Raw genomic sequence first — 21,192 nt, 5'->3', positions numbered from 1 at the left:
GTGCTACAAAACTATCAACCTCTGTAGCACCAGTGCTATGTGCAAAAAAAGTTAACGTACAGCGAGTAGATCAAGTATACATGCCCTGATGCCTCAGTGTATGGCAGTGTAAAAAGGTTGGTTGCCCTATATATATATATATATATATATATATATATATATATATGCGGTAATTAAATGTATAAATGTAAATATTATTAAATGGTTACCATTACAAATATGTGGAAGTGGAACCATATGGAAGGAGTAAGCCTGCCGCTAAAAAGAAAACCCACCGTGCCTTTCTCAGACGAAAAAGAAAGTTTCAAGAGGAGTGGAAGTTTGAAGACAGACTAGACTACAATATGATGCGGGGGTGGTGAGGTGAAACAGTGTGTGTGTCCCGACCCCACTTCTATGTTTCAATAAATTATTTGCATTTAAAACTATTAACGCTGACTGATTCCTTCAGTCCACTCAAAATTATGCTAATATTCCTTATGTTGTTTATGATATTAATTGAAAATAGCATATGAGAGTATTATATAGTAATAACACATGGCGATATACTAAAAAGCTATTTATAATTTTTGGCTGGTAAAAAATCTGCCTGGCTGGTCGTTTTTAAAATCTACCAGCCAAATGGCTGGTAAGTCAAAACATTTCTGCGGTTGAGTAGTAGTAACTACTTACTGGTCACGGGAGGCTTGAATAACGTTTGAATGATAATCCATTTTGTGAATACATTTGTTAAAACAGCTTTGTTGGCCGACGGCTCCTGCTATCTTAACGTTAGCTAAAGCTAAAGGGCTGCGCCCTAACGTTACATACCGTAATTCCTCTAATAGTAACCCCGGCTTGTATTTGTTTCAACTGTAGCTGATACCAGGCTTGTATTAGGAGGAGGCATGTATAAGAGAGAGGCCTATATTTCTAATTTTCAAACGGATCATAATGAATAAATCAACATTTTGTGTCAGTTTGAACCCAGTAAAATGTACTGGGTTCATTTATTGAAACCAAGTACTGTATGAAATACGGTAGTAAACAGTGCAATTACAGGTGGTCAAAAAAAGTAAAATAAAGTAAAATAGTGCAATCACAATACTGGTATAATAATAATAATAATAATAATAATAATAATAACTTCGTTTTATACATTTTCTGAGGTAGGCTTACTCTCTTGGTAAACATTAACACCATACCATTATATGGTATTTACTGCACAGCCAGGCCAGCATATACATGAAACCCGGCTTGTATTAGGAGGCCGGCTTATAATTGCTTAGCTCAACAGCGCACACGGTCATTAATAGAGACCCGGTTTTTAATTGAATACCGGTTACTATTAGAGGAATTACGGTAGCTTAATTAACATGCATAACATACCTGTGTAACGTTAAGCAGCTTGTGTTCAGCTGGGAAAGCATCACTGCATACACTTTGTTTAATCCAAACGTCCATTCGGAAACGTTGTATTATGAAACCAGTATGAAACGCTGTGCTTTTTTTTTATCGTTTCAATGCTCACATGGCTATTTTGTTTATCCCGTCATTCAGCGAATAATAATGGCAGGGTGATGATCAGAGCCATTCAGAGGCAGATCTGGGCTGGTCTTTGCATAATGCACGTGTTATAGCCAATCAAAGGCAGAGTTTATTTTATTTTTTTACGCACATGGCCATGGGGAAAAAGACGCTAAACACACACACACACATACACACAGACCTGCTGGGAGCACCAGTGTGACGAGGGAAAACATCCAGTCGCACAGCTCTGAGTTTTGGTCGCAAAATGCGACCAAAACGGGCGCACCCTGGAGCCCTGGTCGGGCTTCGCTTTCTTCTCGTTTCTTCTCATAGTCATACTCATAGTCTGTGCTCTAAGTCCAGTCTGCATTCTTCCGTCTTTGAATTTTCACTTTTAGGGCTTTTTACTTCCTTTTTTCCAGCTGTTTAGCTGTTCATTAGCACACCGGAAGTCCCCTCTCTCTGACTCTCTCCGTCTCTCGCTCTCTCTTGCGCTCTCTCTAGGTATGAGCTCATCCAGGAGACGGTGTCAGCCAATCATAGAGAGATCTCTGCTCTTCAGGAGAGGAACCATAAAATGTCTGCGACCGCCCAGCGACACGAACACATCATCCACACCATGAGTCAAGACCTCCGCCAAGCCAATGAACACCTGGCCTCAGAACAGGTGAGACAGGGTAACACCTGACCTCACAACAGGTGAGACAGGATAACACCTGGCCTCGGAACAGGTGAGACATGCTAACCTCTAGCTTTAGAACAGGTGAGACAGGCTAACATTTAGCTTTGGAACAGGTGAGGCATGCTAACACCTGGCCTCGGAACAGGTGAGACAGGGTAACACCTGGCCTCAGAACAGGTGAGACTGGCTAACCTCTAGCTTTAGAACAGGTGAGACAGGCTAATACCTGGTCCCGGAACAGCTGAGACGGGATGTATGGGTGGGTGTTTTAAGGCTGTACTATCTTTTAAATCTTGCTTTGTCTCTTTGTCTGTCTCTGTCTTTCAAAATGTTTCTGTCTTTCTCTCCCTCTATCTCTGCATCTCCCTCTCTATCTCTCTCTCTAGGTACGTGTAGAGAACACTTCTAAAGAGAGAGACATGTTGAGGTCAGCAGAAGGTCGTCTGAACCGAGAGAAGGAAGCTGTGATGTCCGAACAACGCAACCAGAACCTTCTATTGACTAACCTCAAATCTATACAGGTTAAAACACACACACACACACACACACACACACACACACACACACACACACACACACACACACACACACACACACACACACACACACACACACAGAACCTTCTATTGACTAACCTCAAATCTATACAGGTTGATATACACACACAACCAGAACCTACTGTTAACTAACGTAAAAACTATGCAGGTTAATGCACACACACACACACACACACACACTCAAAAGACTATAATTCTGTCTCTCTCCCTATCTATCTATCTATCTATCTATCTATCTATCTATCTATCTATCTATCTATCTATCTATCTATCTATCTATCTGTGTGTCTGTGTTTCTCTCTCTCTCTCTCTCTCTAGTTGACTATGGAGCGCTCCGAGACGGAGACCAGACAGCGAATGAACAGTCAGATAGAGCGTCTGGAGGCAGAGCTTGTTTCCATGAAGACCAAAGTGGACCAGGAAGTGCAGCAGAGACACGCCCTGGGCCGCAGCATGGACGTACGGAGACACACATATATATAAACATATACATACACATATATATATATAGGTGTGACGATTCACTAAGCTCACGATACATGATATTAGGTGTATGATCTCGATAGACAGTATTATAAAAGTATTTTTAACAACTTGAATGATGAAAATATTCAAAAGACAAAATATGTGAAACAATGCAGTTGTTTGCCCTATAGTTAAATTTTTCTGAAGTTGTGTAGTAACTTATTATAGTGGTCAGGTACACTGGGCAATGCCTGCCGGGGTAAACGGGAAGCAGAATTCAGTAGCTTGTCTTGCATAGCACCAGTGAACTCTGAGTGAACTAGCCTACTACTGCAAATACACATACACAAATATATATATATATATAATACAGAGACACCCTGGACCGCAGCATGGATGTATGGGCACACACACTCTCCTCTTTCCTCAGGCCCAGCTCCTGGAGGCTAAGAAACATGTTCTCCTCTCTCCTTTCCTCGTCGTCTCTCTCCTCCCTCCTCTCCGTTCCTCTTCTCTCATCCTCTCTCCCCTCTTCTCCTTTCCTGCTCTCCTCTCTCCCCTCCTTTCCTCTCCTCTCTCCTCAGGCCCAGCTCCTGGAGGCTAAGAAGCAGCTGGAGACTCAGAACACGCTGCAGCAGAAGACCAGGGAGTTACTGCATTCATCTGAACAGCAGGCGGTGACTCTGAGAGCCCAGCTAAACTCTGCCTCCGCTGACCCCGTCACCGTGGCAACCACCTCTAGCCCCGCCCCCCCAACGACCAGGGCTGGTCTCAGAGCTCCTGTCAGAGGTAAAAACTAGGGATGTCCCGATCCTATCACGTGATCGGGATCGGCGTCGATCACGTGCTTTTCAGAGGATCGGGGATCGGGAAAAAAAAATAATAAAAATCGGCAGTCAAAAAAAGAATTTGTATTCAACAAACAAAAAAAGGCGATCGGGACATCCCTAGTAAAAACACAAGTAATAAACTACTACTCCTAGTGCTACTGATCATTATACGTCTACACCGGAAATACTAGTAATAAACTACTACTCCTAGTGCTACTGATAATTATAAGTCTACATCGGAAATACTAGTAATAAACTACTACTCCTAGTGCTACTGATCATTATACATCTACACCGGAAATACTAGTAATGCACTCTTTCTTAAACAGACAACATACCATATATGAAAGTGCTTGACTTAAACTTAAACATAACATATATGAAAGTGCTTGACTTAAACTTAAAAGTCTCTTATAACATACAAAATAACTCAGTCAGAATCGTCATCATTTAAAAAAGTTAAGTAGAAAGTAATCTTTTTTTTTTAATAAAAAGTCATCGTCATAATTTAGAAATGAGATTGCATAGGTCTATCAATCTATCGCAATTTTTTTTCTGATTAATTGTGCAGCCCTACTAGTAATAAACTACTACTCCTAGTGCTACTGATAATTATATGTCTACACTGGAAATACTAGTAATAAACTACTACTCCTAGTGCTACTGATAATTATACGTCTATACCGGAAATACTAGTAATAAACTACTACTCCTAGTGCTACTGATCATTATACGTCTACACCGGAAAATACTAGTAATAAACTACTACTCCTAGTGCTACTGATCATTATACATCTACACCGGAAATACTAGTAATAAACTACTACTCCTAGTGCTACTGATCATTATGTCTACACCGGAAATACTAGTAATGAACTACTACTCCTAGTGCTACTGATAATTATACGTCTACACTGGAAATACTAGTAATAATACCCTGTTGGAAACTGGTCAAAGCACCAGATGTCTGGTCCCAAGAGGGTTCCTATGTTCATGGAAATGCAAGAAATGTATAGTGTTTTTTTACTGGCTTGGAACAGTCACGTAACACTGTTCTTCAAAACCACAACGGACTGAAAGAACAGTCGGGTAACACGGTTCTCCAAAACCACAACGGACTGAAAGAACAGTTAGGTAACCCGGTTCTCCAAAACCACAATGGGACTGAAAGAACAGTTAGATAACACGGTTCTCCAAAACCACAACGCACTGAAAGAACAGTTAGATAACATTGTTCTCCAAAACCACAACGTGGAAATGGTCTGACATTCCTTTGTTCAAACTCTATACTTTATTAATTGTTACATAGTTATGAGAGAGAGAGAGAGAGACCCTGGTTACATGTAAAAACGGCATTGATGTTTTGGGCACTAAAGGAATGTTTGTCCTCAGCTTCGCCCCTCTCCCAGAGGGCCAGCCAATCGGAGCAAGAGCTGGTGGAGGTCAGAGGTCGTCTGCGTGTGTGCGAGGAGCAGCGGGCTGAACTGGCAGAACAGCTGAAGAGCGCAAACAGCCGAGTGGAGCAGTACAAGTCTGTGGTCCTGAGTCTGGAGGACAGTCTGAAGAAGGAGAAACAGGTACTCTTTAAATACTGCAGTCTGTACATCACATGTTTAAATACTGCATTTCAGTCTGTACATCACATGTACAACGATGTAAACACCATGATCAAATCGACAAAAAATTCATCAATGACAAAACTGAGGAAAACAAAAACAACCCCTGTGAACTTTGGAAATTACTCAACCAACTAGGCTGCAGTATAAAACTAAAAAACAGATTTTCAAACATCAACAAAGTCCGAAAACACCCTCATCACAGACAAGCTGGAGGTGACCATTTACTTAAACATTTTCTTTACAAACACTGGTTAATAAACTACCCTCCCACGCAGGGCATTTTGGGCTAGAACACATCCTAGCCTTCTACAAAAACCTAGGGCTCCGCAAAGACGACTTCAAACTCAAAATGGTAACAACAGATGAGGTGCTCAAAAAACTGAGCGCCCTCCAACTCTGACGGGGACAAGTTGCATGTTGAAAAAGCCCTCAGCTCTGAACTCTGCAGAATCTCACCTGGCTCGCTGATAACAAACTATCATTACACCTGGGTAAAACAGAGTCCATTCTCTTTGGATCAAATAACAAACTCAGCAAGGCCAACGGCTTCTCTGTTACAGTGGGTGACTATATTGTCACAAGGAAAGATGAAATTACATACCTGGGTTCCATCCTAGAGGCAAATCTTTCCTGTGACAAAATGGCAACCAATGTAATCAAAAAAGTCAACCAACGAACAAGATTCTTGTACCGGATCTCCTCTCCGGTAAGCAAGAATACCCTGAAGACTCTTAACAGGAGCACTCATTCAAGGGTACTACGACTATGCTTGCACCTCATGGCGGCACGGTGGTGTAGTGGTTAACACTGTCGCCTTACAGCAATACGGTCCAGGGTTAGATTCCCGCTTGGTGACCAGGTTTCCGCAATGCCAGGTGAGTTTGCATGTTCTCCCCGTGCTTGCAAAGGTCAGTGAATTCCACGACCACAACACCAGAGGGAGTTCCACTAATCATGTTCAACCAGGATTCGGCTCAAACAAGGGACTAAACACGTTTTGCATTTATACCACAACAATGTGGAACGCCCTACCCACAGCCGTAAAACAATGTGAATCCCTACCCACCTTCAAAACCGCCCTCAAAGAGCACCTACGGGAGGCTGCAATTCGAAAACTGGCCCATGTTAATGTCCAAACTCACCCACCCACTTCCCCCTCGAATGTATATATTTTCTTTTAGGATCTCTGTCTCTTAAACAGTACTGTATATTTGTATATCTTGTATGTTATAAATGTCTGGATGTAACAGTACTGTATATCTGTATGTCGTGTATGTCATAAATGTCATGATATATATCTGTATGTCGTGTATGTCATAAATGTCATGATGAATTGAAAATGGGGGACCCTGATGTAAACAAGACGAAAGTCTTTCTCTGGTCTGCATCCCCTTAACAATTGTGTGTATTGAGCGATACTGTATTGTACCCCATTCTGCAATCGGTTAATAAAAATGTCAATCAATCAATGTTTAAATACTGCATTTCAATCTGTACATCACATGTTTAAATACTGCATTTCAATCTGTACATCATGTACACATGCACATCTGCAAACGTCCCTGAACAAGTCACTAGTCTATAAAGTCCATCTCCCCTCCTGACACCCAAACTAACCTTTCTCTCCTCTCTCACTTTCTCTCCTCTCTCTCTCTCTCTCCTGTAGTTCCGTGTTCCTCTGGAGCAGAGGCAGAAGGAGGCGGAGGAGTTGCAGAGACAGCTGGAGAGGAGGATCCTGGAGGCAGAGAAAGAGAAACAGAAGGGGATGGAGGAGAGGAGGAGCGCCCTGGACGCTGTGGAGAGACGAGTAGGACCTTACAGCCCTATAGACCACACAACCCTACAAACCCCACAGACTACACAACCCTACAAACCCCACAGACCACACAACCCTACAGACTAGACTACACAACAGAAACATGGAAATACACTGTTATACTGAGACCAGTCAGATCAATATACACCCATTTCCCCCTCTCCTCTTCTCCCCCCCCTCTCCTCTCCTCTCTTCTCCTCTCCTCTCCTCTCCTCTCCTCTCCTCTCCTCTCCTCTCCTCTCCTCTCCTCTCCTGCTCACACTCATGCTGCACACGCCCACACTTAGGGCCACAAAGGAAAGGTCACTTTAAAAATAGTATAGCAACAGTAACGGTGTATTGCACTACCAAAGGACCTAACATGTCCTACATGCTCTGTAAATAACTATGTACAGATACCGAGATGTCCCACTATATTACCTGTCTATTGCACAATGTTGTTTTTATTGGATTCTATTATATGTTGTACTACTGTATTGTTTGTGGAAGAAATGTCTGCACACCGTCTAGTGTTCCCAAGTTTTAATGTACTTGAACACAACGTTTCGGCCTGTGGCCTTTTTCAAGTGACACTTGAAAAAGGCCACAGGCCGAAACGTTGTGTTCAAGTACATTAAAACTTGGGAACACTAGACTGTGTGCAGACTTTTCTTCCACAAACATTATAGATCTAATTCGAGTCTAGCACCCGTGACTACATTTGGGATGTGCGTGAGTCTTTTCTACTACGTACTACTGTATTGCACATCGTTGCGGGCAAGACCACCCGCATTTCATTGTATACTTGTATGCCATGACAAATAAAACTCTTGACTCTCCTCTCCTCTCCTCTCCTCTCCTCTCCTCTCCTCTCCTCTCCTCTCCTCTCCTCTCCTCTCCTCTCCTCTCCTCTCCTCTAGGTGAGTGAGTTACAGCGCAGTCTGAAGGCCAGTCAGTCTGACCAGCGGGAGGCACTAGAGAGAGCTGCAGCTGCTGTCACTCAAGAACAGAAAGCCACTCATGACAGTCTGCTACAGGTAACACACACATGGAATCCCATTAACTGTGGTGTTCCACAAGGAAGCTGCCTAGGGCCTTTGTTATACTCCATCTTTACCAATGATTTACTGTTGGGTGTAAACATTTATTTATAAAAACAATTATGTATGCTGATGATACATTATACAGTGCAGCTACATCTGAACAAGCTGTAACTGACACCTTAAACAGGGCCTTAACAGACATTTATGAATGGATTGAGTTCAACAAGTTGGTGTTAAATATCTCTGACAAAGGCCATTGTGCTTGGATCTAGACACATGTTGGGCATGTATCCTCAGTTAAAACTGTCAATTGCACCACACAAATTGAACAAGTGAACACAATAAAACTTCTCTGAGTTACTATTTATGGCTCTTTATCTTGGTCTAAACATATCAATAATATTGTCATTAAAATGGGAAGAGGAATTTTTATGACTAGGACATTTTCTGCTTTCTTCACTCCCTCCATAATGAAATCAGTTATTCATTCTTTGGTTTAGTCTCATTTAGAATACTGCCCTGTTATCTGGTTGTCAGCTACAAAATCTAATGTGAAAAAGTTGCAGGTTGCTCAGAATAAAGTGGCTGGCCTGGCACTAGGCTGTTCATACAGGACAAGTATTAGTTTTATGCATGAACATCTGGCATGGCTAATGGTTGAAAATAATTTATCGATGAGTCTTCTAATGCTACTGCGGAACATTATCAGCACTGGTAAGCCATCTAGCTTGGCTCATCAGTTGCAAATTACTTCTGAACATGGTTACAACACTAGAGGGGCAGCTTCTGGTAACATCAGAACAAAAACGGCACCAAAATAAAACTTTCTCAAACTCACTGGCATATATAGGTCAATAGTACTCTGGAATGCTCTGCCGAAAAAACATCTTATCTACAATACATAACAAAATATATTAACACATTCGGCGCCAGACCCGAGATAAGTCGGGTTAACTCGCCATGCATTGGACGCCAGACCCGAGATATCTCTGGTTTTGGTAGTTTTTTCTTTTATTTGATATTTGTATTCATTATTCATCCACTGACCTCGGTGTTGCCGCATCCAGCTAGACATCCTCCTCCTCTCTCTTTCACCTCCTCCTCCTCTCTCCTCTCTGTCTCTCACATCCTCCTCCTCTGTCTCTCTCACCTCCTCTCTCCTCCTCTCTGTCTCTCTCACCTCCTCCTCCTCTCTGTCTCTCACATTTTCCTCCTCTGTCTCTCTCACCTCCTCTCTCCTCCTCTCTGTCTCTCTCACCTCCTCCTCCTCTCCATCTCTCGCCTCCTCCTGTGTCTCTCTCACATCCTCCCCTCTCTCACCTCCTCTCTCCTCTCTGTCTCTCACATCCTCCTCCTCTGTCTCTCTCTCCTCTCTGTCTCTCACCTCCTCCTCCTCTCTGTCTCTCACATTTTCCTCCTCTGTCTCTCTCACCACCTCCTCCCCTCTGTCTCTCTCACCACCTCCTCCTCTCTGTCTCTCGCCTCCTCCTGTGTCTCTCTCACATCCTCCTCCTCTCTGTCTCTCTCAGCTGCTCCTCTCTCCTCTCTGTCTTGCCTCCTCCTCCTCCTCTCTGTCTCTCTCACCTCCTCCTGTCTCTCACCACCTCCTTCTCCTATCTGTCTCTCTCACCTCCTGCTCCTCTCTGTCTCTCTCGCCTCCTCCTGTGTCTCTCTCACCACCTCCTCTCTGTCTCTCTCACCACCTCCTCCTCCTCTCTGTCTCTCTCACCTCCTCCTGTCTCTCTCACCTCCTCCTCTCCTCTCCTCCTCTCCTCTGTCTCTCACCTCCTCCTCTCCTCTGTCTCTCACCTCCTCTCCTAGACTAAGCTGGCAGGGGAGGCACAGGCCAAGTATGAACGTGAGTTGATGCTGCACGCAGCCGACGTGGTGGTGCTGCAGGAGGTGAAGAAACAGGTGCCGCAAGGAGATGCCAGGAGGAAGGAGCTGGAGGAGCAGCTCAACAAAACCTCCTCCCTCCTGCAGGAGAAGACCACTACCTGGACCTCCACGGAGAAAGGACTGAAGGTAAGAGGAGAGGAGAGGAGAGAAGGGTGGAGAGCGGAGAGGAGGAAAGGAGGGTGGAGCAGAGGAGAGGGTTGGAAGAGGAGAGGAGAGGAGAGGAGAGGAGAGGAGGGTGGGGAGAGGAGAGGAGAGGAGAGGAGAGGAGAGGAGAGGAGAGGAGGACAGGAGGGTCGGGCAGAGGAGAACATGGGGTTTTAAAGGCCGATACTAAGATTTATCTTTAGGTTGAAGCAGCCAGTAGCTGATATTTAGTGCTGATATTCAATAATAAGTATTATATATTATATTATAATACAGTTCTAGAGAATACTGATTTACCAGAAGCTTGAGTTAATTATTTTATTTTATTTATTTTCCTCGTATTTTTATATTCAGATAAAATTTTATTGCCTATATTTATGTCTTTCAACTATTACCCTGCCCATACCTGTACCCCCCCCTCCCCCCTCCCCTTGCTGCTATGATGCCCAAATTTCCCCAAGGGGATCAATAAAGGAATATCTTATCTTATATTGGTGAGAAAGTCTGTAGAGTGGCATTCAGAGCCTCCTATTGGCTGGGTGGATCTTAACCCTCGCCGTGCCAGTGGTCGTCTACTGTGAACGTCACAGGGTTTGATTTCGCGTGTGATTGGTCTTGACCCTGTCCTATCCTTGCCCCCCACAGGAGGACCTGTCCAATCAGAGTCGCCGTTGTGTCGAGTTAGGGAAGCAGAATTCTCTGCTCCACAAACAGATGGATGACATGGCATCTAAGAGTAAACAACAACAACAGCAGCAGCATAATCAACAACAGCAGCACCAGCTCAACCTGTCTTTCAGTGAGGAGGGGAAGACCACAGAGCAGGTCCTGGAGATTCTCAGGTAGAACTAGTTTATGCTCATGTAGAACTAGTCTACACTCAGGATGTTGAATGTACTGTTCAAACGGGTGTATTATCAGGGTGTCTGCGGGATATTGAAAAGTATTAAATTCATAATTCTCAATTTAAGGCATTAAAAGGTATTAAAAAGTCTTACATTTAATTTGCACATGTATTACATTTTTCGGGGGCAGCCAGGCTGTCTGAAGATTCATTAATATAAAATAGATTAAATGTTTTTATAGTCGAGTCATTGTTTTTTTTGCGGGGCTACCGGGAGCTTGGTGCGTCTGGTGAGAGCTTGTATGGAACATGCAAGAATTTAAATTGGTGCGCAAGTGCAGCCGCCAGTTCAGTGTCGCTTTGTGTAATATGGTCGTGAAATTGGTATTGAATTATGCTCTCCAATTCTTATTCTAAAAGTCTTTAAAAAGTCTTAAATCTAACTTGTTGAAACCTGCAGATACCCTGATTATATATGTCTCTTTCTCTGTGTGTGTACTACTACTGTTATTACTACAACTACTACTGCTACTGTTATTACTACTACTGTTGTTATTACTACTACTACTGTTATTACTGCTACTACTACTATTACTACTGTTATTACTACTACTACTACTACTACTACTACTACTACTACTACTACTACTACTACTACTGTTATTACTACTACTACTACTACTGTTATTACTACTACTGCTACTACTACTACTACTACTACTACTACTACTACTACTACTACTGTTATTATTACTACTACTACTACTGCTGCTACTACTACTACTACTACTACTACTACTACTACTACTACTACTGTTATTATTACTACTACTACTACTACTACTACTACTACTGTTATTACTACTACTACTGTTATTACTACTACTACTGTTATTATTACTACTACTACTACTGCTGCTACTACTACTACTACTACTACTACTACTACTACTACTACTACTACTACTACTACTACTACTACTACTACTGTTATTACTACTACTACTACTACTACTACTACTACTACTACTGTTATTACTGCTACTACTACTACTGTTATTACTACTACTACTGTTATTACTGCTGCTACTACTACTGTTACTACTACTACTACTATTATTATTACTACTACTGCTGCTACTACTACTGTTATTACTGCTACTACTACTACTACTACTACTACTACTACTACTACTACTACTACTACTACTACTGTTATTACTGCTACTACTACTACTGTTATTACTACTACTACTGTTATTACTGCTGCTACTACTACTGTTACTACTACTACTATTATTATTATTACTACTACTACTGCTGTTACTACTATTGCTATTACTACTACTACTACTGTTACTACTACTACTACTATTATTATTATTACTACTACTGCTGTTACTACTACTGTTACTACTATTGCTATTACTACTACTACTGCTATTACTACTACTACTACTACTATTATTACTACTACTGCTATTGCTGTTGCTACTACTACTACTACTACTACTGTTACTACTACTACTTAAAAATATGTACTACCACCACATATATGTGTTTTTGTGTGTGTAGGTTTGTGCGCCGTGAGAAGGAGATAGCACTGACGCAGTGTGAGGTGTTGGAAGGAGAGACTCTGCGCCATAAACAGAGAGTGGAACATCAGGAGAAGGAACTGAAGGACCTGCAGGACTCACTGAACTCTGAGAGAGAGAAGATGCAGGTAGGAGGGAGGGGTGAACACAGAGAAGATGCAGGTAGGAGGGAGGGGTGAACACAGAGAAGATGCAGGTAGGAGGGAGGGGTGAACACAGAGAAGATGCAGGTAGGAGGGAGGGGTGAACACAGAATATGCAGGTAGGATGGAGGTGTGAACACAGAAGATGCAGGTAGGAGGGAGGGGTGAACACAGAGAAGATGCAGGTAGGAGGGAGGGGTGAACACAGAGAAGATGCAGGTAGGAGGGAGGGGTGAACACAGAGAAGATGCAGGTAGGAGGGAGGGGTGAACACAGAGAAGATGCAGATAGGAGGGAGGGGTGAACACAGAGAAGATGCAGGTAGGAGGGAGGGGTGAACACAGAGAAGATGCAGGTAGGAGGGAGGGGTGAACACAGAGAAGATGCAGGTAGGAGGGAGGGGTGAACACAGAGAAGATGCAAGTAGGAGGGAGGGGTGAACACAGAGAAGATGCAGGTAGGAGGGAGGGGTGAACACAGAAGATGCAGGTAGGAGGGAGGGGTGAACACGGAGAAGATGCAGGTAGGAGGGAGGGGTGAACACAGAGAAGATGCAGGTAGGATGGAGGGATAACACTGAGAAAAGATGCAGGTAGGATGGAGGGATAACACTGAGAAAAGATGCAGGTAGAAGGGAGGGATGCACACTGAGAAAAGATGCAGGTAGGATGGAGGGATAACACTGAGAAAAGATGCAGGTAGGATGGAGGGATAACACTGAGAAAAGATGCAGGTAGGAGGGAGGGATAACACTGAGAAAAGATGCAGGTAGAAGGGAGGGATGCACACTGAGAAAAGATGCAGGTAGAAGGGAGGGATGCACACTGAGAAAAGATGCAGGTAGGATGGAGGGATAACACTGAGAAAAGATGCAGGTAGAAGGGAGGGATGCACACTGAGAAAAGATGCAGGTAGAAGGGAGGGATGCGCACTGAGAAAAGATGCAGGTAGAAGGGAGGGATGCACACTGAGAAAAGATGCAGGTAGAAGGGAGGGATGCACACTGAGAAAAGATGCAGGTAGGATGGAGGGATGAACATTGAGAAAATATGCAGGTTGGATGGAGGGATGAACACCGAGAGGAATGTAAGTAGGAAGGGGATTGACACTGGGGATGCAGGTAGGGGGAGGGAGACTTACCTGTCTGTCTGTCTGACTACCGGTCTGTCTGACTACCTGTCTGACTCCCCGTCTGACTACCCATCTGACTGCCACTCTGCTAGGCTACAATGAGGAGCCTGTCTCAGCAGGAGGCCCAGCTGAAGAAGATGGAGAGTGTTTCTGTCGTCCAGGAGGCCAACAGGATGTTGAAACTAGACCGAGACAGACTGGAGAGAGAGCTTCAACAGACCCAGGCCAAGGTAACCAGTACAACTACTACTATTATTATTAGTATTACTACTACCAGCACTACTACTACTACCACCAGCACTATTACTACTACCACCAGCACTACTACTACTACTACTATTACTACTATTAATACTACCACTACTACTACTACTACTACTACTACTACTACTACTACTACTACTACTACTACTACTACCACCACCAGCACTACTACTACTACTACCACCAGCACTAATACTACTACTACACTACTACTACTACCACCACCAGCACTAATACTAATATTACTACTACTACTACTACTACCACCACCACCACTAATACTACTATTACTACTACCACCAGCACTAATACTACTATTACTACTACCACCACCAGCACTAATACTACTATTACTACTACTACCACCAGCACTAATACTACTATTACTACTACCACCAGCACTAATACTACTACTATTACTACTACCACCACCAGCACTAATACTACTATTACTACTACTACCACCAGCACTAATACTACTACTATTACTACTACCACCACCAGCACTAATACTACTATTACTACTACTACTACCAGCACTAATACTACTACTATTACTACTACCACCACCAGCACTAATACTACTACTATTAAAAAAAAAAAAAATAAAAAAAAAAATAAAAAAAAATCTAACCCCGACTAACCTTAATGTCATGCACTTGTCCTAATAAACTAACCTACACTGTAACACGCAACACTTTGATGAACATTGTTACTCAGCTGATAGAGTTATACCCTTCTTGCTGTCTTGTCGCACAGAACTTGTAAGTCGCTTTGGATAAAAGCGTCAGCTAAATGACTAAATGTAAATGTAAATGTATTACTACTACCACCAGCAGCACTAATACTACTACTACTACTACCAGCACTAATACTACTATTACTACTACCACCAGCAGCACTAATACTACTACTACTACTACCACCAGCACTAATACTACTATTACTACTACCACCAGCAGCACTAATACTACTACTACTACTACCACCAGCACTAATACTACTATTACTACTACCACCACCAGCACTAATACTACTATTACTACTACTACCACCAGCACTAATACTACTACTATTACTACTACCACCACCAGCACTAATACTACTACTATTACTACTACCACCACCAGCACTAATACTACTACTACTACCACCAGCACTAATACTACTATTACTACTACTACCACCAGCACTAATATTACTATTACTACTACTACTACTACCACCAGCACTAATACTACTACTACCACCAGCACTAATACTACTACTATTACTACTACTACCACCAGCACTAATACTATTATTACTACTACTACCACCAGCACTAATACTACTATTACTACTACTACTACTACTACCACCAGCACTAATATTACTACTACTACTACCACCAGCACTAATACTAATATTACTATTACTACTACTACCACCAGCACTATTACTACTACTACCACCAGCACTATTACTACTATTACTACTACCACCACCAGCACTAATACTATAATTACTACTACTACCACCAGCACTATTACTACTATTACTACTACTACCACCAGCACTAATATTACTACTACTACCACCAGCACTAATACTAATATTACTATTACTACTACTACCACCAGCACTATTACTACTACCACCAGCACTAATACTAATATTACTATTACTACTACTACCACCAGCACTAATACTACTACTACCACCAGCACTATTACTACTATTACTACTACTACCACCACCAGCACTAATACTACTACTACTACTACTACCAGCACTAATACTACTATTACTACTACTACCACCAGCACTAATACTAATATTACTACTACTACTACTACCACCACCAGCACTAATACTACTATTACTACTACTACCACCAGCACTAATACTAATATTACTACTACTACCACCAGCACTATTACTACTATTACTACTACTACCACCACCAGCACTAATACTACTATTACTACTACTACCACCAGCACTAATATTACTACTACTACTACTACCACCAGCACTAATACTAATATTACTACTACTACTACTACTACTACTACTACTACTACTACCACCAGCACTAATACTACTATTACTACTACTACCACCAGCACTAATACTAATATTACTACTACTACTACTACCACCACCAGCACCAATACTAATATTACTACTACTACCACCAGCACTAATACTAATATTACTACTACTACTACTACTACTACTACTACTACTACCACCAGCACTAATATTACTACTATTACTACCACCAGCACCAATACTAATACTACTATTACTACTACTACCACCAGCACTAATACTATTACTACTACCACCACCAGCACCAATACTAATATTACTACTACTACTACTACTACTACTACTACTACTACCACCAGCACTAATACTAATATTACTACTACTACTACTACCACCAGCACTAATACTACTATTACTACCACCAGCACCAATACTAATACTACTATTACTACTACTACCACCAGCACTAATACTAATACTACTATTACTACTACTACCACCAGCACTAATACTACTATTACTACTACTACCACCAGCACTAATACTAATATTACTACTACTACTACTACTACCACCAGCACTAATACTAATATTACTACTACTACTACTACTACCACCACCAGCACTAATACTAATATTACTACTACTACTACTACTACTACTACTACTACTACTACTACTACTACTACCACCAGCACTACTACTGTTGCTACTACTGCTGCTACTACTAATACTACTACTATTACTACTACTGCTGCTACTACTACTATTACTACCATTACTGCTACTACAGCTGACTGATTACTAATGTATCTCTCTCTCTCTAGGTGTCTAAGCTCCAGGCAGATATCAGTCCTCTGCAGCACTGTCTCAGTCAGCTCTCTGAGCGATGTGGTTCTCTTCAGGCTGAGAACAGGATCCTGGATGAAGACATGCGGCGCTGGAAGAACAGAGCCCAGGTAAACATCTCAACATATCAACCACTTCACAGTTTTTCACTTCATGTAGACCTAGATAATACACTGGAAGAACAGAGCCCAGGTGAACATCTCAACCACTTCAGTGTTTCACTTCATGTAGACCTAGATAACATATTCACATGTGTGCGTGTGTTCCAGCTCCTGACCAATCAGCAGAAGGACAGTGATGTAGAGGAGAGACAGAAACTGACCAATGAGAAAGAAGCTCAACAGAGACGTATCGGCCAGCTGACTGAGGAGATTGCCAGACTGAAGACTGAACTGGCCAGGTAAGCTATATATATATATAATATATTAGTATATACATTTTTGGCCTAACAAATAATAAATAAACAAGACAAAAGATTAAAAACATCTTACAAGATAAAGATAAAAACAAGAAAACGCGGTAGTTGGTGATCATGGCTTTGAACTGTATACCGTAATTCCTCTAATAGTAACCGGGTCTCAAATACAAGCCGGGTCTCTATTAATGGCCAGGTGCGCTCTTGAGCTAAGCAATTATAAGCCGGCCTCCTAATACAAGCCGGGTTACTAATATACTGAGCTGCATACTGAGCTAGTTACTTGATTTCACTTTGAAAACGTTGAAATGACCAGTGACCACCTGTAATTGGACTGTTTACTATTTCATACAGTACTTGGTTTCAATAAATGAACCCAGTACATTTGACTGGGTTCAAACTGACACAAAATGTTGATTTATTCATTATGATCCGTTTGAAAATTTGAAATATAGGCCTCCCTCTTATACAGGCCTCCTCCTAATACAAGCCTGGTACCCGCTACAGTTGAAACAAATACAAGCCGGGGTTACTATTAGAGGAATTACGGTAGGTTGGAAGCAGGGTTCTGCTAGCAATTTTCTTGGCAAAGATTCAAATTTACCGGCCAATATCAATACATGTGTGGTCATAGAGGAATGCATGAAAACATGGTTAGGCTGTACTGTATTGATCCGTCACTGAGCGGATGGAAATTAGGTATTACAGTACGTATTACTGTCAGTTTGTCCATACTTTAATTAGAACGTAACATAATTGTGTCTTTGCAGAAACAACAGCTTTGCGGACAGTAACGTATCCTTCGGTTTCAAAAGTTCACCCCCTCCGAACATATGTGACCTCAAAGACCTTTTACCTAGTCTATAACCTAGTATAATGTTAATATTCACAGGAAAGGGTAGAGAAGGACAGAAGACAGAGATGACCATGTTTACTCCATTAACCGTGTGGACGGAGCCTCTGAGACTCTTGGAGAGACTCTATGCTGACGATGATATCAAACATATTTACAATCACGTCCGTTCTTTAGGACCAGTGCCACCAGTACGTCGGCCCAGTCTCAGCTCCAGGCTCTCAGAGACTCTCTGAACAAGTTGGTGGCGGAGCGGGACACGGTGAAGAAGGAACTAGAGGCTAAAACCATAGACCTGCTGGAGAAGAACAAGAACATCACCCAGGTCAAGAAGATCGGACGGCGCTACAAGACCCAGTATGAAGAGCTCAAGGTTCAGCATGACAAGGTGGGGATAAGAGGAACCACATGGTCTTAACTACTACTTAAACATTTAGAGGAACCACATGGTCTTAACTACTACTTAAACACTTAGAGCAGGGGTGGCCAACCAGTCAGAGACTAAGAGCCATAAAAATGACTGTGGTACCACAAAGAGCCACACCATATACCAGCGTTTCTCAACCTTTTTTTCCTCACGGCACCCTTCATGTGTTTATAGGTCTCACCCTCTGGCCTCTGAAGTTGCTAATGTCTTTTTTATTTGGGCCTCACAGGGTTAAAAGTACCCTGTGAGACCCACGGTTGCAAAATTACAAAATCACTTTTAGCCATTTAAAAAAATAATGTTTATTTAAAAAAAATGTAAGCACATGTATAGTCAATTGGTCCTGTTGTTCAGCCTCACAATGCTATTTGATAGTAAATGTGTTTATATGTCCCACCCTCTGGCCTCTGAAGTTGCTAATGTCTTTTTAATTTGGGCCTCACAGGGTTAACCTATTAAGCCTGAGATATACAGTAAAAGTGTATATTTTCAGCATTACATTTGTTTACCAATTATTTTAACTGTTATTAGTGAAATATAAGATTATAGAAATCTCAGGGCATTGAGTCGGAAACCGCCGCATATTGACAGGAGGAAGTGGAGCAGCCAAAAGTGAGTGTAGTCTTTTGAAGGAAGAGACTCAGGGCTTTTGAATTTCGAAAAACGACCCTACCCAGCTCACACTGTCAATCATCTGACTTCTGGATTAACTTTTTTTATTTCTTATTTTTTGGGATTATCTCCCACAAACCTGCACGTTATTGCCATAAAACAGAAAGCAGTTAGTTTCTCTACCTTTCTGTGAACGTCTTGCAAAAAACGGTGTTGCAATACGATGAAAAATGGTGGAGAAATTTACATTATAAAAAAGATGGCAGAATTCAGTACTGTATCTACAAAACCTTCTATTTAATCATCTTCCCTTTATTCATTTGCTTAGATTTTTCAGGTCTGGTCAATTTTAGCATGGTGTTATTCACAGTCAAAGATTATTATTATTATTTTTAAATAGAATTGATATTCTCCTTTGGTTCATTACAATTTACTCAAGCCTAGTAACAGACACACTATTTTTTCTGACACTGATCCATATATGTCCCTAGATTCAGATACCAAGAACATGCAAATGGACCATTTAAAAAAAAAAGTTGTAAATGTTTATTCTACGTCCTTATGGAATGAGTGACATGGATGGAAGAGCCGCACATTGACGGGCTCGCGAGCCGCGGGTTGGCCACCCCTGACTTAGAGGAACCACGTGGTCTTCACCACTACTTAAACACTTAGAGAAACCATGTGGTCTTCACCACTACTTAAACACTTAGAGTAACCACATGGTCTTAACCACTACTTAAACATTTAGAGAAACCACATGGTCTTCACCACTACTTTGAGCGCTTTGAGATTCCTAATGTAAGGCGCTATATAAAATTAATTTATTATTATTATTACTTAAACACTTAGAGGAACCACATGGTCTTAACCACTACTTAAACACTTGGAGAAACCACGTGGTCTTCACCACTAGACTAGATAGATATTAGATAGATACTTTATTAATCCCCTTGGGGAAATTCAGGTATCCAGTAGCTCAGTCAGTTGACAGACAATAAAAAGGACAACCAATACAACAAACAAACAATGAAGGTCAATTAGAGAAACCATGTGGTCTTAACCACTACTTAAACAATTAGAGAAACCACACGGTCTGATGGTGGTCTGTCCTACTAACCACGTGGTCTGATGGTAGACTGTCCTACTAACCATGTGGTCTGATGGTAGACTGTCCTACTAACCACGTGGTCTGATGGTGGTCTGTCCTACTAACCACGTGGTCTGATGGTGGTCTGTCCTACTAACCACGTGGTCTGATGGTGGTCTGTCCTACTAACCACATGGTCTGATGGTTATCTTTCCTACTAACCACATGGTCTGTCCTACTAACCATGTGGTCTGATGGTAGACTGTCCTACTAACGTGGTCTCTGGACTCTGGACTAAACCCTCCCCCTCCCCCACTGAGACACACACTAACACTTCACAAACTCACTGCCACTTTACTGCCATTACATTATATTAGTTTACTGCCATA

The 21,192-nt window shown here is 41.9% G+C and overlaps 1 protein-coding gene across 1 annotated transcript in view; it reads left to right on the top strand.

The window, feature by feature from the left end:
• Positions 1-21,192, top strand: part of LOC311239530 (nucleoprotein TPR-like) — a 226,414-nt gene that overhangs the window by 103,895 nt on the left and 101,327 nt on the right. Inside the window, exons 19-32 of the mRNA XM_084327849.1 lie at positions 2,014-2,176; positions 2,578-2,712; positions 3,067-3,207; positions 3,798-4,002; positions 5,436-5,620; positions 7,329-7,469; positions 8,378-8,494; positions 10,322-10,525; positions 11,189-11,385; positions 12,963-13,110; positions 14,349-14,486; positions 17,385-17,516; positions 17,676-17,806; positions 18,852-19,062. Coding sequence (XP_084183975.1) covers positions 2,014-2,176; positions 2,578-2,712; positions 3,067-3,207; positions 3,798-4,002; positions 5,436-5,620; positions 7,329-7,469; positions 8,378-8,494; positions 10,322-10,525; positions 11,189-11,385; positions 12,963-13,110; positions 14,349-14,486; positions 17,385-17,516; positions 17,676-17,806; positions 18,852-19,062 — 2,248 coding nt within the window. The remainder of the gene's footprint in view (positions 1-2,013; positions 2,177-2,577; positions 2,713-3,066; positions 3,208-3,797; positions 4,003-5,435; positions 5,621-7,328; positions 7,470-8,377; positions 8,495-10,321; positions 10,526-11,188; positions 11,386-12,962; positions 13,111-14,348; positions 14,487-17,384; positions 17,517-17,675; positions 17,807-18,851; positions 19,063-21,192) is intronic.

The sequence above is a fragment of the Notolepis coatsorum genome (assembly GCF_963971535.1).
Source record: "Notolepis coatsorum genome assembly, chromosome: 13".
NCBI lineage: Eukaryota > Metazoa > Chordata > Actinopteri > Aulopiformes > Paralepididae > Notolepis > Notolepis coatsorum.
The sequence above is the reverse complement of the archived record's forward strand: the minus strand, read 5'-3'. Positions and strand labels throughout refer to the sequence as shown.